Here is a 25,000-nt window from a genome sequence, read left to right as displayed (position 1 = left end):
AACCCCTTTGCATGGTAATATTTTTCTGATATTTCCCATGTCGGTCATGTTGCCATGGCCACGTCGTTGCGGGCTATTTATTTTGATGTGGAGTATTACAGGGCCAAGCTAAGCCACTCTAGCACGGGAGGCCGACCGGGTGCCTATTTTAGGCTAATTGTGTAAAAACGGTGCAGTGGTCGGTCGCCCTCGCAACCCGGCGCGGCGCGCCTCCTCGAGTCGCAGATGTGCGCACCGCTGCATGGCTCACCGAGCTCCCTATCCGCGCGCAAAAATACCACATCTAGGCGGCCAAGTGAAGGGGAGAGTCTGGCATGAAATTCGAAGAAAGGAAGGGAGAGAAGGCATGCCACTGACCACTGCCTCTCTCTCTCTCTCTCTCTCTCTCTCTCTCTCTCTCTCTCTCTCTCTCTCTCCTGTAAGTAGAGGAAAGCGGACGACACTACGTTCCAACTGAACCCATCTATGATTCCACATTTTGAAGTGCAGCAAAAGGTGGACTGTTATTTTTCCGTGTTTATGGGAGCAACATTATTGTGAAGATGAAGTGTATTTTTCTATTGGCCCTCTGGGTGTGTCGGCTCAGTGTGTGCTACTCACAGGTGAGTGTGGGAGCCTTACTAATAGCAGATTGCAAAACGTTAATGGTGATGCTTAGGCTAAAAGCTTTGCTTTGTTAAACTTTAGACCACATTGATGGTCTTAAAACTAGGATATATCTAGCTCAAATAGTGATGCATGCTGTCAATGTTGTATCGCTCATGATAACAAGGAGCAAGTATAGTCTATAGGACTTTACTGTTGGCTACTAGATTCTAGAACAGCTTGAGAGAGTCTGACGACAACATTGTCCGGTGTTGACAGGCAGAGCGGTGCCTCGCTAATGAGCCGTTCTTGCTGTAAAACTGATGACCTTTAGTCACATAGCGTAACACCGAGAATCCAGAAAATTGGGTCACGGAATTTCACAGGTAGGCTCGCCAACCCGCGAGCCTGCAAATAGACCTAACGACCCGAAACACGCGCTCTGTTTAAACAGAGGCCCAGGTGTCGGCTGGACTTTTCGCGGTTGTACGTGTAGGTCACAGCCTCGCGCGCTAATGAGCTCCAGGTTCATGTCCACTTTGCAACGGTCACTGCGGACAGCACGAGAGCATCATTAGTCAACAACGTGAACATAATTATGGGACGTCTGTTAAGCTGATTTTAACATTTGGGTAACTTTTGAGCAGTGTTGCTTCATCATAGCGCTAAGTAGGCCTAGGCTTATGTTTGTGACTGAATAATGGTGATAATAATAATTAATGTCAATATATTGTTGTAAGAGGGACTGGTCAATTGTTGCAATTGTCAACAAGCATTGTTTTAATACGTTGATTTAAAGGGAATAAAAAACGCAAAGAAAATATCAAACCAATCACAATCAAGCCAACCACCAAAGAAACAAAAACAATAGGCCTGCGTTTCTCAGAGAGAGAGAGAGAGAGAGAGAGAGAGAGATATGTGTGTGAGTAATTCTGACACTATGGACCTTCAAGAATAGTTCCTTCTGTTCTCGCCTGTAGTGGAATAGGCTATCTTTCTCCATCTTCTCCATCCAGATCACCTACCCTGACTCTGATAAGAGAACTCTGGTGAATGACTCTGTATGCTGCAGTTGTGAGTCTCTTGCTCCATAGACCATCTTAGGAATTCTTCCTCTCTTTTTCATGTCCAGGGGAGCTGCCCTGTGGAGCGTTGTGTGTGCGTGCGTGCGTGTGTGTGTGTGCGTGTGTGTATTTGGGCAGCTGTGCCCTAATGGTCAGGGATGTGGTCTTAAGATCAGAGGGTTGCAGGTTCAAATCCCACCCTTTCATCTCTCTACACCTCCATCCATGGCTGAAGTGCTCTGAGCAAGGCACCTAAGCCCACATTGCTCCTTCAGGAACTGTAACCAACCAATACCCTGCAAATAACTGGTCACTTTGGATGAAACCGCCAGCTAAGTGTAATGTAATGTGTAACTCTTCGAGGAGTGTGACATAAAATGTAACGCTAGCAATAGTAAGATATTGATCATAAGTAGCAGAGAAGATAAAAGATCATCCTTCCCTGCCTTCTGTCTGGCTGACAGACACCTCACTCACTGAATGCAATGAGATCAACTGTCTTGCCCACATACTTGCTTATGACTTGACAGATGATAGCAATATCTAGGCAGGGGCAGAAACTGTGTAAGTGAACATGTCGTTCTGTAAATTTAGTATGTGCTCTGCGTAGGTCAACATCTCACTTTGTAAAGGGTACTGTAAACCTTTGTACCACACACCTGTGGTGCCACCACAAGCAAGGCAGCATTAGGAAAACCATAGTGGCTTACAATGACAGCATGAGGCTGCTGCTTAGAATTCCAAGGAGGTCAAGCGCAAGTCAAATGTTTGTCAGTGCTGTGGTCAAGGGCGCCGCCAAAAATGTTGGGCCCCATGAAAGATTCAAATTATGGCCCCTCAAAATGACAAATTATGTTATCAGCATCCTTCCAAGGGCCCTGTCAGTGCTGTTGGGCCCTTAGAATCTGTACCACCTGTCCCCCCCTCACGGCACCCATGGCTGTGGTACCTACTTGTGCAGCTGTGCTGCAATAATCTGATGTATAAATTCATGTTCAAGGTATCTGAGTCACTAAACAACTCAATTGCTGTTTTGGCTAGACCTGCACATAGCTCTGTGAGACTCTTCTCTAACATGTGGAATCACTAACAACATGCCTATATGTCAGACAGTGAATGAGAGTCATGCAATATCTGTGTCTTTTATCTTTTTTCTGTTTGTTGTTTTGTTTTAAGTTTTTACTGTGCTGTGATGTTTTTAAAAAAAAATGTTTTTGTGGCTTTTGGGGCCTTTATTATGACAGGACAGTGTGAGAGGAGACAGGAAATGAGCAGGAGAGAGATATGGGGTTGGGCTAGTAAATGACCCCGTCCGGACACGAACCGGGCTCCCCATGTGCATGCAAGCCCAAATGTGAGGGGCCTAGGGTGCTGCGCCACAGCACCCCTGTGATGTTTTTTTTATGTGATATGGATCCCCCTGGGTCTGAAATAAAGAAAGAATTGTAACTCTGCCCTTTGCCATAGATTGTCCCTGTGTGAGCAACTCTCTCTCTCAGTGTCCTCTCCATTGTAATGTAATGTGATGTCTAACTCTCTCTGTCCAGGTGGCCTGTAATGTAATGTCATGTCATGTAATGTAATGTAATGTAATGTAATGTGTAACTCCCTCTGTCTCTTTGCTCTCTCCAGGCGAGCTGTCCTTCAGCTGTGGAGTTGCAGACCGCTCTTCGCCAGGTCCACAAGCTCCTCACGGCCCACGAGACCTCCTACATCCAGAGCCTCAGAAACCTGCGCAAGAAGCTGAACCTACTGAAGACCAACAGCACTAAAGCCAATGCCAGGAGCGGCAGCAGCAGCAGTAGTGGTAGGAGATGTAACATAACACTACACAACACAACACAGCACAACACAACATAGCATGACATAACTAGACCAACAGCACCAAATAAAAGCCAATGTCAGGAGCAGCAGCACCAGCGGCATAAGACATCAGAGCTCTTTTGTTTCAGACATGTAAAAGTTTGTGTCTGAAACAAAATAACTTGAATAATTAATATAAGGTTGAAAGACATCAGAGAAATTGTACTTAAGTTAAAGGATCTTTACTTTGCTTAAATCCTACTCAAGTCAAAGTACTCATCTGAAAATCTACTTAAGTAAAAGTAAAAGTAAAAGGGTGGGGCTCTGGTGACGACTAATGAAATGCTGCTGTTGAAAGGTTGCTTGCGCATTTCATTTGTCATCACCACAGCCCCACCCACATTGATCTCATTGTTGATCATAATGCATCTACATTTCCTTTGTGTCCCTCGTTGCTCTCCATAGCCTCGTGTCCTGTTCCTGAGCCGCCGGAGAATGGGCGGAGACTGGGTGGGGTCTTGTCGGTGGGCCATCAGATCCACTTCCTGTGTCAACCCGGGTACGAGCTGGTCGGCATGGAGACCAGAGTATGTCAAGAGACACTGCAGTGGAGCGGGGAGCAGCCCGTTTGCAGATGTAGGACCACACGACACATTATAAGCATGTTATAAAGATGTAGGCCCACACAACGCATTAGAAGCATGTTATAAAGATGTAGGCCCACGCAACGCATTATAAACATGTTATAAAGGATATATACATGGCCTACGCATTACAAACATGTTATAGATGTAAGCCCACACAACGCATTACAAACATGTTATAAAGATGTAGGCTCATGCGACGCATTATACATATATTATAAAAATGTAGGCCCATGCCACACATAATAAACATATTATAAATGATATATGACCTTTGCATTACACACTTGTTATAAAGAACATAAGAATTGCCTACATGTTATAAACTTTTGTGGATTTGGACAAGTGATGTCTGGCGAATAAACGTGTTCTAAAGATGTAGGCCTACACAGCACATTATAAACATGTTACAAATTATACAAGCATGGACTACACATTATAAACATGTTATAAATGATACATACATGGACTACACATTATACACTTGTTATAAAGGATACATACATGGCCCATGCTTTATAAACACACTAGAAAGATGTAGGCCTATGAAGGATACATACATGGCCTACGCATTATAGAATAGAATAGAATAGAAAACAGAATAGAAAGCCTTTATATAGTCATTATTCTGAGTACAACACAATGTTAAGCCTTGCTAGAAGGTGCACGCCACAGTATAAATGTATACATTACTTCACTAATAGAGACAATAGAGTTATAAACATATTATAATGGATATATACATAGCCTACGCTTTATAAACATGTTATAAAGGATATATACATGGTATACATTGTATAAACATGTTATAACGAATTAGTGTGTCTATTGCATGCTTATAAAGCATTTGTGTGTCTATTTCATGTTTGTAACTACAGCTGATGAACATAGAGGGTGTGTTGTAAACAGCCAGGACTGATATGTGTGCGTGTGATACGTGTGATACGTGTGTGTCCGTGCGTATGTGTGTCTGTGTGTGTGTGTGCATATGTGTGTGTGTGTGTGGGCTTCAGCGATTGGTCAGTCCGATAGCTCGGTGATGTCCCCCACCACCGCGCCCCCCCTCCTGCCACCTGCCCCCTCCTCCCCCTCTGAGTTCGTCAGGGCGTCTCGCTGCATTCACCTGCAGGGTGCCACCCACTGCACCTGTGAGGGAGGGTTCGCGCTCACGGGGGCGGACAACAGCATTTGCACAGGTGAGGCCCTTCACGCATCACACCTCATATACCACATCTCATATACCACATCTCAAACGTCACACCGTAACACACACACACACACAGACACACACACACACACACACACACACACACACACACACACACACACACACACTGTGTATGTGTATGTCACGCTGACTGGCACCGACAACTGCATTTGCACTGATGACACAACTCATATATCACATCTGTCCACACACACACACACACACAAACAAACGCACACACACACACACACACACACACACACACACACACACACACACACACACACACACACACACACACACACACACACCATCCACAGCTTTGCTCCGATGGGAACCGACGACAACAGCATCTGCACAGGTGACACTTCACACATCACCTTAAATCACACTCCTCAAACCTCACACACCGGCACCGACAACAGTATCTACTCAGGTGAGGCACCTTACATATCACACACCACACAACTGATATGTCACACACTGCACCTATGACGTATTATTCAGCCTCGTCTGTACTGACAAGAGCGTCGGCACAGGTGAGGCGCCCTGGACCTCACACCTCAGACCTCATGCGTATATTACCACCCACACCTTGCTTCCCCACTGTGTATAAGTGTGCTTTTGGTGACTTTATATTTTACTCATCATTTTCAATCACTGATCACGGTAGTGATACTAAGTATGGGTATGTGGTGTGTTTGTGTGTGTGTGTTTGTGTGTGTGTGTGTGCGTGAGTGTGCGTGGGTGTGTGTGTGTGTGTGTTGGTGTTGGTGTGTGTGTGTATGTGCGTGTGTGTGTATCTCTGTGTGTCTCAGACATCGATGAGTGTGAGCTGTATCGCAGGACCCAGTCGGTGCGTCTGTGTATGCACAACTGTGTCAACACGGCCGGCAGCTATCTCTGCTCCTGTCCTGTCGGCTACACACTCGGACGAGACGGACACAGCTGCCAAGGTGAGACAGTGCACATATATACAGTATAAAGAGTTACATTGCAGAATGACATAAGCACCATTTTTTTTTTAACTTTTTTATTATTGGATGATGACTGTTCAGATGTCCAATCATTTATGTGTGAATTCTTTTTAAACCTATATAAAAGGCATTTTGCAATGTTATGGCCAATATAAAAATGTCAATTTCCCAAAATGGATATGGGTCAGAGACATTTCAGCAATAGCTCACTTCAGGGCGGCGCAACAACAGCCAGTACCACTATTGTATGGGTTTTTGTTTGTTTGTTTTTAGTGGACTATCTAAGACGCATATTCATTGCAGCATATCAACCACTAATTAGGAATTAATTTATGGGCATTAATGGCATTAGATGCCATTGTGTCACCTGACGTCTGATCCCCCCAAAAAACGTCTTTGATTCATGCAGACATTAATGAGTGTGAGACGGGAGCCCAGCAGTGTGGCCAGGGGAAGGTGTGTGTCAACACACACGGAGGGTACGAGTGTGTGGAGGGGAAATGCCCCGCGTTCCGGAATGCCACCTACGTCAGGACCTCGCCGTTGTGAGTACACTCATCTTTTTTTTTTAAAGATTTTTTTGGGGTCTTTTTACAACTTTATTTGACAGGACAGTGTGAGAGGTGGACAGGAAGCGAATTGGGAGAGAGACGGGGAGGGGTCGGCAAAGGACCCAGGCCTGAAATCGAAGACGGGTCTGCCGCATGGCAGGCGAGTGCCCTACCTGTTGGCCATGGCAGGGCCCCAGTTGGCCACGGCAGGGCCGAGAGTACACTCGTCTTACTCTAGCTCTACTCCACTACTACTCTACTCTACTCCACTACTACTCTACTCTACTACATTCTACTCTATCTGACTAATACAAGTAGTCAGATACTGAGCAACAATTTATTGGCTGTTTTCTGTATCAGTCTGCATCAGTCTTGCAATGTTTTGAAGTGCTTTTATTTAATTTAACATTCATTTGCTCCCAAAATAGCCATGGAAGTAATTGTAACTTAAAAAAAATTGCCGGATGGATTCTGGAACTTGCCGGATCGATTCTGGATCGTCCATGCCCCGCATCGATTGGGATCGCTGAATCGATCATTGTTGACACCACTACTATTACTCTCCCTCTACTCCTATCCTACTTTAGCTCTACTTCACTATGGTATTCTACTAAACTCCTAGTTAACCTACGCACTGAAGGTCAGGACCTCACCTCTGAGTGAGTAGCCTCATCTTCACCACTACTCCTCTCCTACTCCACCCGTCCTCTACTATTACTCTTCCTTTACTCCTCTCCTAGTTTAGCTACTGTTCATCAGGACCTTGCCTCTGTGAGTAAGCTTGTCTAACTCTACTCCACTCACATCATCTACTCTACTCCTCTCCTGTTCCAGCTCTACTTTACTCGCTGTCCTCTCTACTACGGTACTCTTCTTATCTACCGTTCCTCAGGACCTAGCCTCCGTGAGTGGCCTTCTCCTACTTCACTTAATCTCTACCCTACTCCACTCCACTCTACTCTACTCTGCTCTACTCTACTGTACCCCCTCTACTCTACTCTATTCCTCTCCAACGCTCCACTCTACTCTACCCCATCTACTCGATTCCCCTCCTACGCTCTACTCTTCTCTTTCTCTCTACTCTACTGTACTACTCTACTCCTTTCCTACTCTCTACTATCCTCTACTGTCCTCTACTCTACTACTCTACTCTACTCTGCCCCTCTCCTACTCTACTCTACTCTAGTCTAGTCTATTCTAATCTACACTACCGGTACTCTACTCTACTCCACTACTCCACTCCACTACTGCGTTCCTCTCCTACTCCACTCTATTCTATTCTATTCTACTCCTCTCCTCCTCTACGTACTCTACTCCCCTCCTACTCTACTCTTCTCTTATTTTCTCTCTAGTCTGCTCTCCTTGTCCTCTCAGTTCTGTGTCTGTTTCAGTTGTAGGTGATGAAAAACAAACATGTTGTGTTGCCACTCGTGATTTGAGTGTGTGACAGTGACTGTGTGCCTCAGTGTGCGCTGTGATCACTATGCGCTGTAATCATGGTTTGTTTTCAGGCCTGGACTAGACAGGGTGTACAAAAAGGACCGGGCATTTTATTCATGTACCGGTTCACCAGGCATTGAGAGAGACAATGAAGCCTGTGACAACAGTTTTAGTCATCTAATATGAGCTCTTTTGACTGCAACACCCAAAATGCTTTACTTTTACCTGACTGTTTCGGATAAACCTGCTGTAGCGGCATGAGGACTGATACTTTTGAGTATACATAGGTTTTACGTTTACAACAACCATTCGTGTTGTGAAGAGGGGCAAGATGCTAAGAAACCAACCAGGTGAGTTCATTTTTTGAGTGACAGCAGTTTCCAACAATCAGAGGTTGAAGAGTGCGCGCAGCCAGGGGCGTTAACAAACGTGAAACCCATTTACTGTATAGGGTCAGGCCAAAATCATCAACAGTTCAGCGGGCAAATGCCCTGTAGGTATGCCATATGGCCAATCCAGCCATGTTTGTTTTGGTGTAGTGAGTCAGAGGTGACCTCTACATAACTTGGACACAAAGGGTTTTAGTGGCCTGAAGATGCATCACCCCCACAGCCCTGGCCACTAGAGACACAGACTGTTTTAGAGTCATCAGTCTCTTATCCTGTTTTGAAGAGCACACAGTAATTGCACACCTACAGTGTGTGTGTGTGTGTGTGTGTTGAAGAGTATAATTGTACATCTATAGTGTGAACAGCAGAGAGAGGGCCTCTTGTTTTCCTCTCACGCAAGTGTCAAATTAAAGTGTCAGCTGTGATCCCTTCCCTCTCCTCTCCTCTCCTCACTCTGTCCTCTGCTTCCCAGGCGCTGTGAGCGTAACCCGTGTATGGAGTGGGATCGCGCCTGTCTTCAGGCCCCCAACTCCGTGTCCTTCCACTACATGGCTGTGGTATCCAACATGTCCGCCCCTCGCGTCCTCTTCCGCGTCTCGGCCGCTCGTCTCCTTGGCGACACGCTACGCTTCGGGCTGCTAGGCAACCGCGGCCAGCGCTTCTTCTCCGTGCAGCGCTCCAGCCAGACCACAGGGCAGTTGGTGCTGGTGGCGCCCCCCACTGGCCCAGCCACGCTGCACGCGGAGGTGGAGATGAGCGAACTGGAGAAACGCAAGCTGCTGGGCCGCTATGTCACCAAGGTTACGCTGTTTGTGTCGCCATACACATTCTAGAACTTTGCAACATTCTAGAACTTAACAGTGTTTTTTGCCATTCTAGTGGTCACCAATCAACCCTCTTTTAACAGTAGCACCACACACCTTCTGGAGCAGAGGTGGGCAAGCTCAGGCCCGGGGGCCACATGTGGCCTGCTGTGCAATCTTGTTTGGCTCGCAGATCTTTCACAAGAACTGCAACTTTTAAATACAAAGCGATACGGTCACCCAATATGCTTAAAATGGTTACACAAGACAGGACTGAGATTAACCCAGCCTGAGATTAACCAAATCCAAGCAGTAGGATACTGCATTCCTCTAAATACATGTTATTACAATGCGAAGGAAAGAAATAGTCAAAAACATACTGTATGTCAGCGCATACTATTTCTTATTATAGAGACAGGCAAAAGCCTGCGACATCTGGCCCGTCAGTAAATATTATAAACCAAATGTGGTCCTTGGGACAAAATAACTGCCTACCCCTGTTCTAGAGGAAAGACAGTTTAATGCTACAAAATAACTGCTAGCTACCAATAGAGCAGTGTTTCTCAAACTTTTCCAGACAGAGGACCACTTTGTCCCCCCAAAAATGATCGGGGACCACCTATCAACTGAATTTGCAGTTCATGGGTGCTAATTTGACACTGCTATTTTTTATGCAGATCACTTATTTTTTATTTACATCATAAGCCTGTCTTATTGTGTTGAAACCATGAAAATGTTACAAATATAGCCTACTGCTAGCTTATCTTGGAAAAGTAGAAATCCCCTCGTGGACCACCTGAACTCTGTCGCGGACCACTAGTGGTCCCCGGACCACACTTTGAGAATCACTGTTCTAGAGGAAAGACTGCTAAATGTTCTTTTGTTTGAAGCACACAGGACAGGGGTTTAAAAACGTGAGATATCATGACATTCTTTTCAGAGGAAACAGCAATCAAACCCAAAAAGGCATTTTACTGTATTTTAAATATTGCTTTTTGACAGATCAGTTGACGGAGCTGTTGGGATTGCTGTACTATTAATGTGTATATTGTGATACTGTACCTGACACTGAAGGGAAATGCATTTTTGATTTGAATTTTTTAAAAGTTCAGTGTAATTTGCAACGTTTTTACAACCGGCCATCTGCCCTGGTGTTCGACATGTCCCATTACTCCAGTCACTGGAATATTTATTGACATGTCAAGGACACCCTAAATGAATTAAAAGAAATTAAAAAAAATCATGGGCTACTTTAAGTCATTGAAATGTACTGTAAGTACCTGCACTGTTGTTTTAAGCCAAAACCAAACCAAACAGGTGTTGCCAGACGCAGGGATGGTTTCATGGGCCCCTGGGGCCAGAAAACAAGACAGGTCCCCCTCAATGGATGTTGCTAGATTACAAAACATTTCAGGGTTTTAGGCCAGGGGGGTATTCTTACAACATGATATAGTGATAAGCCTGGCTAAATTAGCCTTCCAGAAGTGGTAAACCTGCTGATAGATTACCCACGGGTGTCACTTGGTTAAGTGAAATGAAGACTCCAGGCTCTTCGATTAAATGAATTGTCACTTAGCCAAGTTCTTGGAATACCATCCAGAGGAGTCTACATTTTCGGAGAGTTGGGGGGTTGTCCCCTGAGAAAATGTGAAAATGTACACGTAGTTGTTAAAAGTGTGATTTTAATGCAATATGAGAATGCAAATATAGAGGCCTAGGCTTCAGGGCCCCCTTGACTCTTAAGAAACAGGATTCGGTAAATCCCAGGTTAAAAATAGTGTTTCTGCTGACTTCCTGCAGAATGATGTGAAGAGCAGTGAGAGTGGAGAGTAGCACTGAGGTGAGTGTGAGTATTCGCTGGCACAGGAATCTGACACCTGACTGCTGAATCAGGAAACACTCACTCACACGGGGAGAGGAGAGGAGCGGAGTGGAGGAGAGGGGTATAGAGAAGAGGAGAGGAGAGGAGAGGGGTATAGAGGAGAGGGTTATCGAGGAGAGGAGAGGAGAAGAAAGGATAGGGGGATGGAGGGAGTGGAGAGGAGAGAGAAGAGGAGGAGAGGAGTGACGAGGATAGATGATGGAAGAATAGATAGATAGCCTTTATTGTCCCCAAAGGGAAATTCGTTCTTAGAGAGGAAGGAGAGGAGAGCAGAGGAGTGGAGAGGAGGAAACGACTCGGAGCACCTTTTAAAAAGCAGTAGACTGATTTTTATTAACAACTTTTCAATTTGAACTGTACAGAAATAAAACACAAGAACGTAAAGAAATGCACAATGTTATTCTGTTACATCTCAAAAGTACATGGCATCATCATCTTTGAGATCAAGGAAAAAAAGATAAAATAACAATACAAAACAAAAACATGTTTTAATAGCCATTTAGCACTTGGATCATTAAAATCATTATTATACATCTGCACTGGCTTCCAGAAGCTCTCGTGGGAAACCAACAGGACACCCAGAAGACCATGGGACACCTACACTGCTATAAGACAAAAAGGCAGTCACTGCATCTTTGTTGAAAATGAGTTATGATTTCAATGACGCATATGCATATCAACACATTCAGGTAAATAAAGTGATTGATTTGCAAAAGATGTGGTAATAAAAGGTAACAAAACTGTGTCAATGTCAATAATCTACCCCAAACTACTTAGACTGGACTACAATTTTAGTCAGTTTGGAGCACTGCACAGTTACTGCCTTTTAGCTTTGTAAGTAAGGCAGTACACTACGAAACTATGAAAAACTATGCAGAGCTTTGAAATGAGTACAACGACTAAAATGATCCTGTTGTCCAGCCTTAGTAGTTTTAGGTAGAGCAATGATGTGGTAGTTTTGTTACTTTATAATACACTCTTTACAGATCAATCATTTTGCAGATCAATCATTTTATTTAACTCCATATTTTGATATACACGTATGTGTGTGTCATTAAAATCACAACTCATTTTCAATGATGCAGTTAACTGCCTTTTTTGCTTTGCAGGGCTGTTATAGTACACCCAGTGCATCATGGGATCCCTACAGCACTCTCTGGGGGATCAGTAGAAAAACAAAACAAAAAAACAAAATCAATAAGCGCCTTTCGTCAGAGCGACCCTGCTTCCGTACACGTACGTACCAGTGAGCAAATGGGACATACAGCTTTTGACTATGAAAACAAATAAAACTCCAGTATGAGATCGTCCAGTTAGACTTTTATTCTTTCTTTTTTTCTCATTTTTATGTCCAGTGTGAGTGAAGTAGCAATAAGCCTGGCATGGCGAACAGGGCCAGGGACCCTTTAACCCCCTGTATTAGGAAGCGAGGGGCACGTATGGGGCAGGGCTGCTACTGCCCTGTACTTGGGTGGGTAGTTTGGGTGGGGTACCCCTTACCCCCACCTGAATTGGCGGGCTAGGGGGCACTTGCGGGGCGGCAAGGCTACCCTCCTGTGTTGGGATGGGGACTGGGCATTGTACATCGCACCCTCTCGTAGTACGTGGACAGGGGGTACCACAACTACTGGGGGGAGGGCTCCTTCCTTCCTCTGTGGGAAGTACGGATGGGTACATGGGGTACGGAGGTGGGGCACATGGGGGTCATCCAGTGTCTGATAAGTTTGGTCACAAGTGCATAGAGCGTGACCGCAAGACCTCTCTGGGTAGCTCTGGGCAGTGTGAAGGGAGGCCTTCGTTTCGAACTACAAGTTTGGGGTGCATGTCAACACCTGTGCGTTAGGCTGAACACTAGTTTACCGTACCTGCACCCCGCGGCACAGAGTGGGGTCTGAACACTAATGAGGGAGCCAGAACACTGACCTGAAAAGTAATGTACGGTAGCTGGCTGCACACCACTGGCTACAGTGCAGAGTTGCATAAAGTAGAAGTACTCTCATGGATGTAACTACAACACTAGTGGTATGATATTAGAGTTGAAACCATGTAATATCATACCACTAGTGTTGTAATTTCCTTATACAATTTATACAACTCTGGGGTGAATTTCTCGAAACCAAAGTTGCTTACTACATTAGCTACTTCGTTGCTTTCAATGCATGTTCCCATTGGCAACTACCGAAGTTGCTAACAGGCTAACAACTTCCCTTTTGAGAAACTCACCCCTGAACAGAAGCCTAAACACCATTGAGTTAGGTATCCATCCCCTGCCCTTAGCAGAGGAGTACAAAGGAAAAAGGCAATAACTGTGCATAATTCCAAACAGAGTAAAATTACTTTATAATTACTCTGTTGTCCACTCTAAGTAGTTTTGGTTTGATAATCAACATGTGGCTGTTTTGTTACTCTATAGTTCCACATTCTTTGCAGAAGAATCATTCTAATCTTTATTCTAGTTTGATATGCCATTAAAATCACACCCTATTTTAAACAACGCAGGTACTGCCGTTTACTTTCTGCTTTGTAGGGAATAGTAAGATCTCTGCTCTGCCTGCTCTGAAGGGCTGGACAGGAACTACTGTATGGAGTGAGCAAAGGGACAGCGAGAGAGAGAGAGAGAGAGAGAGAGAGAGAGAGAGATAGAGAGAGCGAGAATGAGAATGAGAATGAGATAGAGAGAGCGAGAGCGAGAGAGAACATCATCCTTCATGCATGAGAGTTTTGGGAGTGACTTCACCTTTTCACATGTTCATGTGTGTATGTTTGTGGCACAGGAGTGAAAAAAAGAGAACACACACACACGCGCACACACGCACACACACACACACCTTCACTAAACCAGGAGGCTGAGCATCAGTCAGCACTTTCACAGCACAGAGATAATTCTGGGATAGCTGCACCGCTGCACCCCCCCCCCCCCCCCACCACCACCACCTTCATCAGGTGCTAATGTTTACAAACACTTCTGTACAATGTTTACTTATTTACAAAAACGCCTCACTCTCTCAACGCGTTCAGCAGGAGACAGAAAGCACACTTTTAGTTTTAACGTCTGATATAAATACAAATGTCCAGATTCAGGGCTTGGCGCGCTGACACGGTACAGGGCTAGGAGAGATATGGAGTGACATGACGTGCATATGATATGGCCAACACAGCTGACATGACGTGCATATGATATGGCCAACACAGCTGAGCGTACCTTCGATGACCTCACGGCTGTCACGACAAGTCATTTCAAATGACAAAATGCAAAAATCAAAACATGCCTTGTAAGTCATTTTTCCAACCAAACTCTTCAAATAGAAAAACCAGGGAAAACTAAAAGCCATGTCACTCCTGTGCGTGTGCATATGTAGTGAGACGATGGCGATGCATAGTGTGACATGAGGGATTAGGGTGGGAAATGACAGAACACACGAATGCACACACGGACGCAGGCATACACACACACACCTCGAAGCTACTCAGAGAACTCTGTGTGCTCTTTTCTAGCGGCTGTAAGCTGTGCTTCTCCTCTCCTCTATTCCTCCTCTCATCTCCTCTCTCCCCTCCACTCATCCACATATAAGCAATGGTGTCTCACATACACCCTGTTTGCTTGCACTCTTCTTTGCATCTCTCTCTTATACAGGGCCTTGTTGTTTAAAGGAGCACTGTGTAATATTTCTAGCAGTTCAGTTCAGTTCAGTTGCAAATGTCATCTTTTTCCACATATAGTTACCACCACCATCAAATTCTAAGCATTCATTATTTATGACGGGAAAAATTGCACTTTTCATACATGAAAAGGTGGATCTTCTCCATGTCCACCATTTTGAATTTCAAGAAATAGACATTTATAGCTGCAAAACTTAATGCACTTCAGTCATACAAGTAAGTATTCGTAGTAGTCTTAGTAAGTATTCATGAAAATTGGCAATGGGTAGCACAGTTTCAATGAGCAGCATAGTTGCAATACCTATGCTGTCCACCATCCTACACAGTGCACCTTTAAACCTCTCCTGCCTCCCTCATCACACCACTACTGTGGGGTTTAGTCCAGTGCCTTGGACCCTCGTCTGGAGTACCGGTACCTACATGGTGATACAGCCAATAGCTTTGGAAGAAACATAGAAGTATCTTTATGAAACAATACTGCCAGTAGAAGTTCTGCATTAGTTGTATATATTATTAGTTGTATATATTATTCTTTGATAATATTCTCTGTACGGCATAAAGCACTGCACACACAGTTTCAGACTTCACTTGTGCATAAAAAAACAAACAGAACAAAACAAACAAATGAATAATAAAAACATCCATCCATCCATCCATCCATCCATCCATCCTACACATGTTCAGTGTGTGCGAGTGGGTCCAGTGTACGGTTGGTATGGGGATGGTATCTATTGTAACCACGACTGGAGGTGAGACATGGATGGAGAGGGCCCTTGCTGCTGTCTAGATCACCATGGCAACGGTCAGTGTCATCATCACCATGACAAACCATCAGTACCATCATCAAAATCAGTATCAGTACCCCATCAGTAACAACAACCACAGCAGCCATAGAAACCTTACGTACCCCCCTCCTCTCCTCTCCTCCTCCATCTCCACCTCTTCCATCGCTTCTCTCTCTCCCCTTCTCTCTCGCTCTCCCTCTACTCCCTTCCCACTTTTATCCTAAGCTGACAGCTGCCGAGCAACAAGATTCCCGCCCAGAGGACGAGCAAATCACACTTCAACACCTGCACTCACCCACTCAGACACACGCACATACGCACACACTGTTCATCCATGAAAACAAATTAAGGTAACCATCAAGATACATGAAAAAGTGTACACACCCACACACACACACACCCACACACACAACACACAATTGGCAACGCTGCTGAAATGCAGCATTTAAAAAAGAAACAAAAAACATACAAAGCAAAACATAGAAAATACCTTCTTAGTTGCATATCCATAATCATTAGGCTCCGCCCATGACAATGATGTCATAGATGACATAAAACAAAGATGGCAGCAGGACACAACAGGAGCAGTAATAGAGGGAGTCGTGTGTTTGTGTGTGTGTGTGTGTGTGTGTGTGTGTGTGTGTGTGTGTGTGTGTGTGTGTGTGTGACACACAGAGAGAAAAACTATGCGAGTCTGTGTGTGTGCGTGTGTGTGTGTGTGTGTGTGTGTGTGTGTGTGTGTGTGTGCGTGCGTGTGTGTGTGTGTGTGTATGTGCCTGAGGCCTGAGGATGGGATTCAGGATAATGGAAAGAGCCCATTGACTTGTACTGGTTTTAACACACTGCAATGGTGTGATGGTGCGATGGATGTTGCAGAGACCCCTGGTGGCCAGTCATGTCATGGCAGCATCACGGTGCAGCACCCTCTGGACTCCTCATCTTCTTCCTCCTCCATCACCTCTGTGTGTGTGTGTGTGTGTGTGTGTGTGTGTGTGTGTGTGTGTGTGTGTGTGTGTGTGTGTGTGTGTGTGTGTGTGTGTGATTACAACGCATCAGTGCTCTGAGGGGTATTGAGATGATTTTTTAGGGTGCTTTCTGGCCTGGAGCTGCTGTGTGCGTGTGTGTGTGTGTGTGTGTGTGTGCATGTGCGTGCGTGCGTGCGTGCGTGCGTGCGTAGAGGGGGTATTCGTATCGATCCTCCCTCTACCTGTCTTTAAGCTGCTGCGTGACTCTCTTGGTGATGCGTCCACACAACAGGCCCAGTAGGAACAGCAGAGACACGCTGAGGCCCAGCATGGAGAGCAGGTACGTCTTAGCAGGAGAGGACAGCACCTCGCCCGCCAACTCCGAAAAACCCTCCGCAGGGGCCGCCTGCAGAGAGAGAGAGAGAGAGAGAGAGACAGAGAGAGGAGGGACAGTAGTTAGAGAAAGGGGAGATGGAGTGGGGAGACAGACAGACAGGCTGGCAGGCTGACTCCAAGTGGGCTGGGACAGACATGTAGGAACTGGAGACAGCCTGACCAGACAGACAGACAGATACTATATGTGCTGGTACTGTCTGTATTGCCCTACAGCAGTGGTTCCCAAAATAGGGGGGTACGCAAGGGGTACGGGAGAAGATTTGGAATTTAAAAGAAAAAAATGCAGGAAGAAAAAAAATCAAATGGCAAAGAATAGTGGCAACGTAGGCCTAATACAATAAAAAAGTAACCAGCAATTTGTCCCAGCACTTTACTATGCATGTACACAGTTGTAGGTGAGGAAAAAGACTAATAAATGTGAATGTAGGAAACGCCATGTTCTCATTGCGCGTCTGCTCATATGGTCATAGGATGGAAAATGTAGGCCTAGTCTGGCATAACCAACAGGCCTACATTTTTTAAAAATTTGCTAGGCCTGAATAAATATATAATGAACACTTCATGGCAGTCATCTACATTACGCCATGTAGGGCTCCTACAAAAAGAACGGATGGACACGCGGATGGACGTGAAGTGCTCCAAGGGGTACGTCATGTGAAAAAGTTTGGGAAACCCTGGCCTACAGTATACTGGAGACAGACAGTCAGACAGAAAGACAGTCAGACAGAAAGAGAGGTAGAAAGACAGACAGACAGACAGAGGGAAAGAAAGTGAGAGGGACACAGAAACGAAAGTGGCCTGATGGGAGAGAGACAGACACATGGAGACCGGTGACAGACGGAACAGTAGACGGAACTGAACAGACAGACAGTCACATTACACGTAGCTGGCGCTTTTATCCATAGCGACTTACAGTTCTTTTTAGTACAGGGGATTGGTTGCAGTCCCTGGAGCAGAGTGAGGTGCTCAAGGGTACCTCAGCCATGGAGTGAGGTTAGGAGTGGAAGGGTGGGATTCGAACCTGCAACCCTCGGCTATAAAGCCCATCTCCTTAGCCACTTGCCATGGCTGCCCTCGTAGCCATAGCACAGACGCCAGTCACATCAGACTGAAATATGAGTTTGTCTTCCCATGTCTCTCATGGCGGTATGAATGAGAGTGTGGCTACTGTGGATTGGCTGTGAGTGTGTGTATGTGTACCTTGGCTGTGTAGCACCACATGTTGATGCTACCTGTGTGTGTGTGTGTGTGTGTGTGTACCTTGGCTGCATAGCTCCACATATCTATGCGATCCTGGAGTCTCTTCTTGCATTCTGGCTGCAGACGAACTCTTTTATCCTGCAGAGCCTCCATCAGACAAGACATTTCTACACACGCACACGCACACGCACACGCACACGCACGCACACACACACATACACATACACATACACATACACACACACACACACACACACACACACAAACACACACACACACATACACATACACATACACATACACACACACATACACACACACACAATGAATACACCATTTTATCCTGCAGAGTCTCCATTAGACATCACATATGAATTACACATCACATATGAATACACCTATAGTGGAGAGCTTCCATCAGACAAGACCTCTGTACATACACAGACAGCATTTAATCATTGTGGTGTATGCTCTACATGACTATATGTGGAGCATGCACTGCTAGACGACACACACCGCAACATCGCAGCTCTGCCTATGATTTCACAAGAAGTCTTGTGTAGAATCGCCAGCTTCCGCACAATCAGAAAATTTATACACAGTCAAATCCCCCAAATGTGTCGTTTTGAGTGACAGAACATTGTCTTGACTATTAGTGAAGGGGACAATCATTTCCAGCTTTTTAACAGTTTAGAAGTAAGCTAGATGTTGTGAGTGACAACATGGCATACAGTTGTGTGAATAAGAATATCTTATTAAATTATGCTTACAACTTTCCAAAATACCTCATTCTGAAGTACAGTGTCCTTTTTAGATTAGCATCGAACTAGTAACCAATTTAGAGCTCGTCCTCCTGTCTTCTATTATTATGCTGGTCAATAGCAGCTCTATTCAATGTTAAATGTTAAATTGTTATTTATACTTTATCACTTATTGTTACTGGTATCTCACTGGTCCATCACTGTCACTCATCAATGTTAAATGCTCAGTTATTATTTATTACTTCATTACTTTACTGTTATGGGTCCATCACTGTTACTTGTCCCGTCTTGCACTTTATGTCAGTCTGTAAATGTCCGTCCTGTGTATGTCTATGTCATTTCATGGTATAGAGAGACAAACGTAATCTCAATTTCCTTGTAATGACCTGTGCATATGAAGAAACTGACGATAAAAGCTGACTTGACTTGTATGATTTGACAAGAGGCTTCGCTAGATTGTATAGAAACGCCGGCTTCCACACAATAAGCACATTACCCACTGTCAAACGCCCCAAACATGTTACTGTTAGGGAATTGAAGAATCATTTTAAGCTTTTTAAAAATAGTTTAGAAGCTAGTTGTTGTGAGTGACAGCATAGCATTCAGTGGTGTTTTGTCTGCTTGACATCAGGGGAGTATGCCAACTTCTCTTTTGTTAGGGGACTGCTTGCAACCATAAAAGGCCACTACTGCCACCCAGTGGTTGGGTGCCATTTTTCCCCCAGAGGAGCCCACTGACAAAGCCTATGGAAAATTCATAGACTGGGGTGAAATCATTCTTCAATAAGGCTACAAAGCATTAATCTCGCAATAAAAAAAATCTTTGCCTTTGAAATGATAAATATCATGTGGATCCACGCCCGTGGGTACTCACATCGTCCCTTACCGGGTGGGATGGATGCACACTGGTGTGTGTGTGTGTGTGTGTGTGTGTGTGTGTGTGTGTGTGTGTGTGTGTGTGTGTGTGTGTGTGTGTGTGTGTGTGTGTGTGTGCATACTCACGTCGGCCCTTGCCAGGGGGTATGGATGCACACTGGTGTTTGATGTCCAGAGCGCAGGCTGTATGCAAAACAGGATCCACAAAGATGTCCGCCTTACTCTCCTTAAGGATGTTCAACACCTCCTACACACACACACACACACACACACACACAGTTACATTATTATTTAGTGTGTATACTAAGGCTAAATCTCATTTCTAATTTCTACCCCTACCCCTACGCCTTCTAGCCTGAGTATCATCCTCCGTAGTGACCGCGCTAGCTCAATACTTTCGCTTGCTGACCACGGAGTCTGACCCTGCAGCCACCCCCGGCAGTTGGAAATTATCTCACTTAATGAGGGAATTAGCCTTTCGCAAAACCCCTCCCACAAACGGCCGCCAACCAATCCGAGCTCAGCAACGGTAACTAAGGAGTGTAGAACTTGTCGAGGTCCGTCAAAAACCTACGATTTCAGGGAGACATACAACGTGTGCCTATGGCACCGTCAGGGTCCGACACCATCTGAAGATTAATTAGGACCTCATTTTTTCACTTTCCCGAAGCAAAAACCTCAAGCGGACTGATAACAGGGATGGATTAAGCCATGTGAAGGCTATTAGCTCCAGGTGATCATATTTAAAATTAGCAGGCTAACTGTGCAATCGTCTTGTTTGCTAATATAGCCCCCTTCCCCCTTGCATTTAGCTGGCAGAAAACGTACCCTAAACAAATAATCAATGCATCGCTCAGACTTAAGGACAATATTATATGATATTATAGTATTGGATCCACGGCATTATGATTCAAATTTTATTGGGAAACTACTAGTTGCGTTGTTTAATATGCGCCAAATGCACAGCCCACGGAGCAGCCCCCACCCTCTCTCCTTCCCAGTTTGTGTCTGTGTATATGCGTCGAGTGTGACAGCAAAAAAAGTAACACTGAAATGGGGCTGCGCTTGTTCCAACCTTGTTATGAAGATATTAACTGTCAACTAAAACCATTAAAGTGAACAGAAGAGAAACGCCCAGTGTGACTGCCCAAGAGCTGCGCAGTGTCAGTGCCGAAAGCCCGTCAAAGGTCTTGGCCATTGCTGTCAATGGTCTTGGCGGACGGCAATGTCCCAGTTTACACCAAGCACTATCAAATGTCCTGGTTACAGACATCACATCGCCATCATCAAGTTGTTGTATTTCAGTTGAATATGTAAGAGGGCTTGGGGAGGGGCTTAGACTATCAGCGAGCCTATTGGCTGTTCAAATACTGAACGAATATCTGAATTCCAACTGCCAGGGGTGGCTGCAGGGTCAGACTCCGTGGTCAGCAAGCGAAAGTATTGAGCTAGCGCGGTCACTACGGAGGATGATACTCAGGCTATACGCCTTCCCCTTGCCCTCGTTCCTCAAACGGAGCTGTAAGGCGTAGGGCTTGAAACACACCCCCTACGAATTGAGACACCCCTTCAACAATCACGGAATGACGCCCATAGCATTAAAAAACAGCCTCTCTACGGTTAAACCAACGACATTACTTGTAATTACTTGCGCAACAATTTCAAAAAGGATAACGGTGTTGCGCAACCCTCGCAAAACCGCCATGACTTCCATGCATTGTTTTGACGTTAATAGAGATTTTCTTCACGTGCGTTTCATGGAGAAAAGGGCCATTACACATTGGGACAATGTTAAACTTACAATAGAATAGAATATAACTGTACAATAGAATAATTATTACCACTTTAAAACCACCAATTACGGCGAAAATACTTAAATTCGTGTGCTGTTGTGGATGCAAATTTTAAAGGCATTCGCAATGCACTCAGGGAAATCTGTCGTAGCCCTCCGTCTGGAGTGTGGTGTCGGAAAATCTCCTTTTGGAGGGATGGAAAGTCGTTCGCCTTACCCCTACCCCTCTCTCTTAACGTGGATTGAGACGGCACTATCCCTACACGTGAACGCACAGAACGGAGGGTAAGGGGTGAGGCGTAGGACTAATGGGTTAAATGGGATTCACCATAAATGTCGGCCTAACTCTCCTTCAGGGCGTTCAACACCTCTGAACACAACGGGACAGCGTGGAGCAGCAGTCACTTACTACACTACAGTAGGATTATATACTCTACTAATGTCCCCCATACTCACATTCAGGATGTTCAACACCTCCTTTCCAAAATATTATGACATAACTGTCAATATTACCATACTATATTCTGTAATATAAAACAACATACACTATGTGTGTTTGTGTGTGTGTGTGTGTGTGTGTGTGTGTGTGTGTGTGTGTGTGTGTGTGTGTGTGTGTGTGTGTGTGTGTGTTTGTGTGTGTGTGTGTGTGTGTGTGTGTGTGTGTGTGTGTGTGTCAGACCTTTTTGCATCCTTCGTGTTTGATCTTCAGTAGGTTGGCCTTCAGACACTCCTCCACTTGACCTGTTTGTTCCTGAGCCGCCACCTCCTCCGCACACAGCAGCGTTATCTACAGATACACACATGCAGTACATTAATACACACACACGCACACACACGCACGCACGCGCGCACGCACGCGCGCACGCACGCACACACACGCACACATACGCACTTCGGTTAAGACAACACAGGGCCTAAAATATTTTATCCTAGTCCGTCTAGTTGGGATCTACACTTCCTGCTATCAAACAGCATCACCTCTACCACGCACGTCTCCCCCGTTTCAGATTCTAATATTAATTAATTTCCAATATACATTAACAGTCCTAACACACACACACACACCTCTTCAGTGCACTGTAGTTGTAGCTGGGGGTCTAGCCTGTAGTCCAGTGCTGACTCCTGCAGAATCACTCTGATCTGATCCTCACAGTCAGTCGACAGACGCTGCAGAGAGAAACACACACACACGCATACAAGTACACATACGCACACACACACACGCACGCACACACAGAGACAGAACAAACCACTGTCAAACATCTGACCAATAATGCATGTGTGGGTGTTTATACTTGGTTTGCACATTTCAGCTGTAGGCAGGATATGACCTCTGTGTGTGTGTACCTGGTCTGCGTATTTCAGCTTCAGGCAGGATATAACTTGTCCCTCGAGCTCGTTGTCGTCTCTGGCCTTATTGAGGACGCTCTGGCAGAACTTGGGGATGTCGGCCTTACACGCCTTGCGAAGCACGGGATTCAGGCGAAAATCTAGACATAACACACCCACACCCACACGCACACACACACACACACACACACACGCACACACACACACACACACACACACACACACACACACACACACACACACACACACACACACACACACACACACACACACACACACACACACACACACACACATACACACACACACACACACACAATTACTTAAATACGGTTTACACAAGACGGGATTCAGATGGCAATCTCAAATACACACACGTGACAAACGTGACTCTTTACGTTGCACAGGGTTCAACCGATGACGTAGAGAACACACACACACGCAATGATTTACAATGGAGGCGTTTGGTTCATCATCTGTGTGTGTGTGCGCGAGTGTGTGTGTGTGTGTGTAGCTGTGTTTTGGGTGATTGGTCTCTTGGTGATCGTGTGTGTGTGTGTGTGTGTGTGTGTGTGTGTGCGCCTGCGTATGTGTGTGTGTAACCGTGTTCTGGGTGATTTGCCGCTTGGTGATCATCTGTGTGTGTGTGTGTGTGTGTGTGTGTGTGTGTGTGTGTGTGTGTGTGTGTGTGTGTGTTCTGGGTGATTTGCCGCTTGGTGATCATCTGTGTGTGTGTGTGTGTGTGTGTACCTGTGTTCTGGGTGATTTGCCGCTTGGTGATCATCTGTGTGTGCGTGTGTGTGTGTGTGTGTGTGTGTGTGTGTGTGTGTGTGTGTGTGTGTGTGTGTGTGTGTGTGTGTGTGTGTGCGTGTGTGTGTGTGTGTGTGTGTACCTGTGTTCTGGGTGATTTGCCGATTGGTGATCATCTGTGTGTGTGTGTGTGTGTGTGTGTGTGTGTGTGTGTGTGTGTGTGTGTGTGTGTGTGTGTGTGTGTGTACCTGTGTTCTGGGTGATTTGCCGCTTGGTGATCATCTGTTTGCATTTGGGGTCCATGAGCTCGCCGTTCTTATTCTGAATCAGACACTGAAGCATACTCTTGGCATCCGCCTCCGCACAGAACCGCTACACACACACACACACACACACACACTAGAGTTAGGACACTGAAGCATACTTTTACCATCCACCTTCACACCCGCCACACACACACACACACACACACACACACACACACACACACACACACACACACACACACACACACACACACACACACACACACACACACACACACACACACACACACACACACGAGAGTTAGGACACTGAAGTATACTTTTACCATCCACCTTCACACAGAACCGCCATACACACACACACAAACAGGTGAGACACTAAAGCATACGCTTGGTATCTACTTCTGCATAAAACCTATATGTGTGTGCATGCATGCTTGTGTGTGTGCATGCGTGCGTGCGTGCATGCGTGCGTGCGTGCATGCGTGCGTGCGTGCATGCGTGCGTGTGTTACCCGGATCATCTGTTTGCATATCCTCATGAGTTGGAAGTCCAGTTCTGGGTCCATCATCTCAGTCTCCTGCAGCTTGAAGACGCGCTGGTGACACCTCTGGCCCAGCTGACGCTTATTCTCCTTCAAACACTCGATAACCTGCACACACACACACACACACACACCCACCCACACCTTAATTAACACACGTTACCATGACATCACATATTCACACAACGATGGGAGACATCTGACCTGTCACTCCCAGCTGACACAATAAGCACGTCCATCACTCTCAGACCTTAAATGACAGAATAGGGACAAATAGCTTTGGGACAAATTGACCCTACGGTACCCCTAC

General features: G+C 45.5%; 2 protein-coding genes across 2 annotated transcripts in view; one reads left to right on the top strand and one right to left on the bottom strand.

The window, feature by feature from the left end:
* The first annotated feature begins 430 nt into the window (after window positions 1-430).
* LOC134446870 (fibulin-7-like) lies at window positions 431-9,972 on the top strand. Its single transcript, XM_063196164.1, has 7 exons — window positions 431-602; window positions 3,282-3,456; window positions 3,918-4,088; window positions 5,110-5,292; window positions 6,122-6,259; window positions 6,690-6,825; window positions 9,133-9,972. Exons 1-7 carry the CDS (start codon window positions 543-545, stop codon window positions 9,491-9,493), a joined length of 1,224 nt encoding a protein of 407 aa, XP_063052234.1. The 5' UTR covers window positions 431-542; the 3' UTR covers window positions 9,494-9,972.
* A 6,544-nt stretch (window positions 9,973-16,516) lies between these two features.
* Window positions 16,517-25,000, bottom strand: part of glg1a (golgi glycoprotein 1a) — a 30,583-nt gene continuing 22,099 nt past the window's right edge. The window contains exons 20-27 of the mRNA XM_063197355.1: window positions 24,661-24,798; window positions 24,129-24,252; window positions 23,128-23,270; window positions 22,846-22,947; window positions 22,460-22,567; window positions 20,115-20,235; window positions 18,412-18,518; window positions 16,517-17,161 (exon numbers count right to left, since the gene is read on the bottom strand). Of these exons, the coding sequence (XP_063053425.1) occupies window positions 16,994-17,161; window positions 18,412-18,518; window positions 20,115-20,235; window positions 22,460-22,567; window positions 22,846-22,947; window positions 23,128-23,270; window positions 24,129-24,252; window positions 24,661-24,798 (1,011 nt within the window). The 3' untranslated portion in view covers window positions 16,517-16,993. The remainder of the gene's footprint in view (window positions 17,162-18,411; window positions 18,519-20,114; window positions 20,236-22,459; window positions 22,568-22,845; window positions 22,948-23,127; window positions 23,271-24,128; window positions 24,253-24,660; window positions 24,799-25,000) is intronic.

This window comes from Engraulis encrasicolus, chromosome 4 (genome assembly GCF_034702125.1).
Source record: "Engraulis encrasicolus isolate BLACKSEA-1 chromosome 4, IST_EnEncr_1.0, whole genome shotgun sequence".
NCBI lineage: Eukaryota > Metazoa > Chordata > Actinopteri > Clupeiformes > Engraulidae > Engraulis > Engraulis encrasicolus.
Note: the sequence above shows the minus strand (reverse complement) of the source record. Positions and strands in the feature narration are given on the sequence as shown.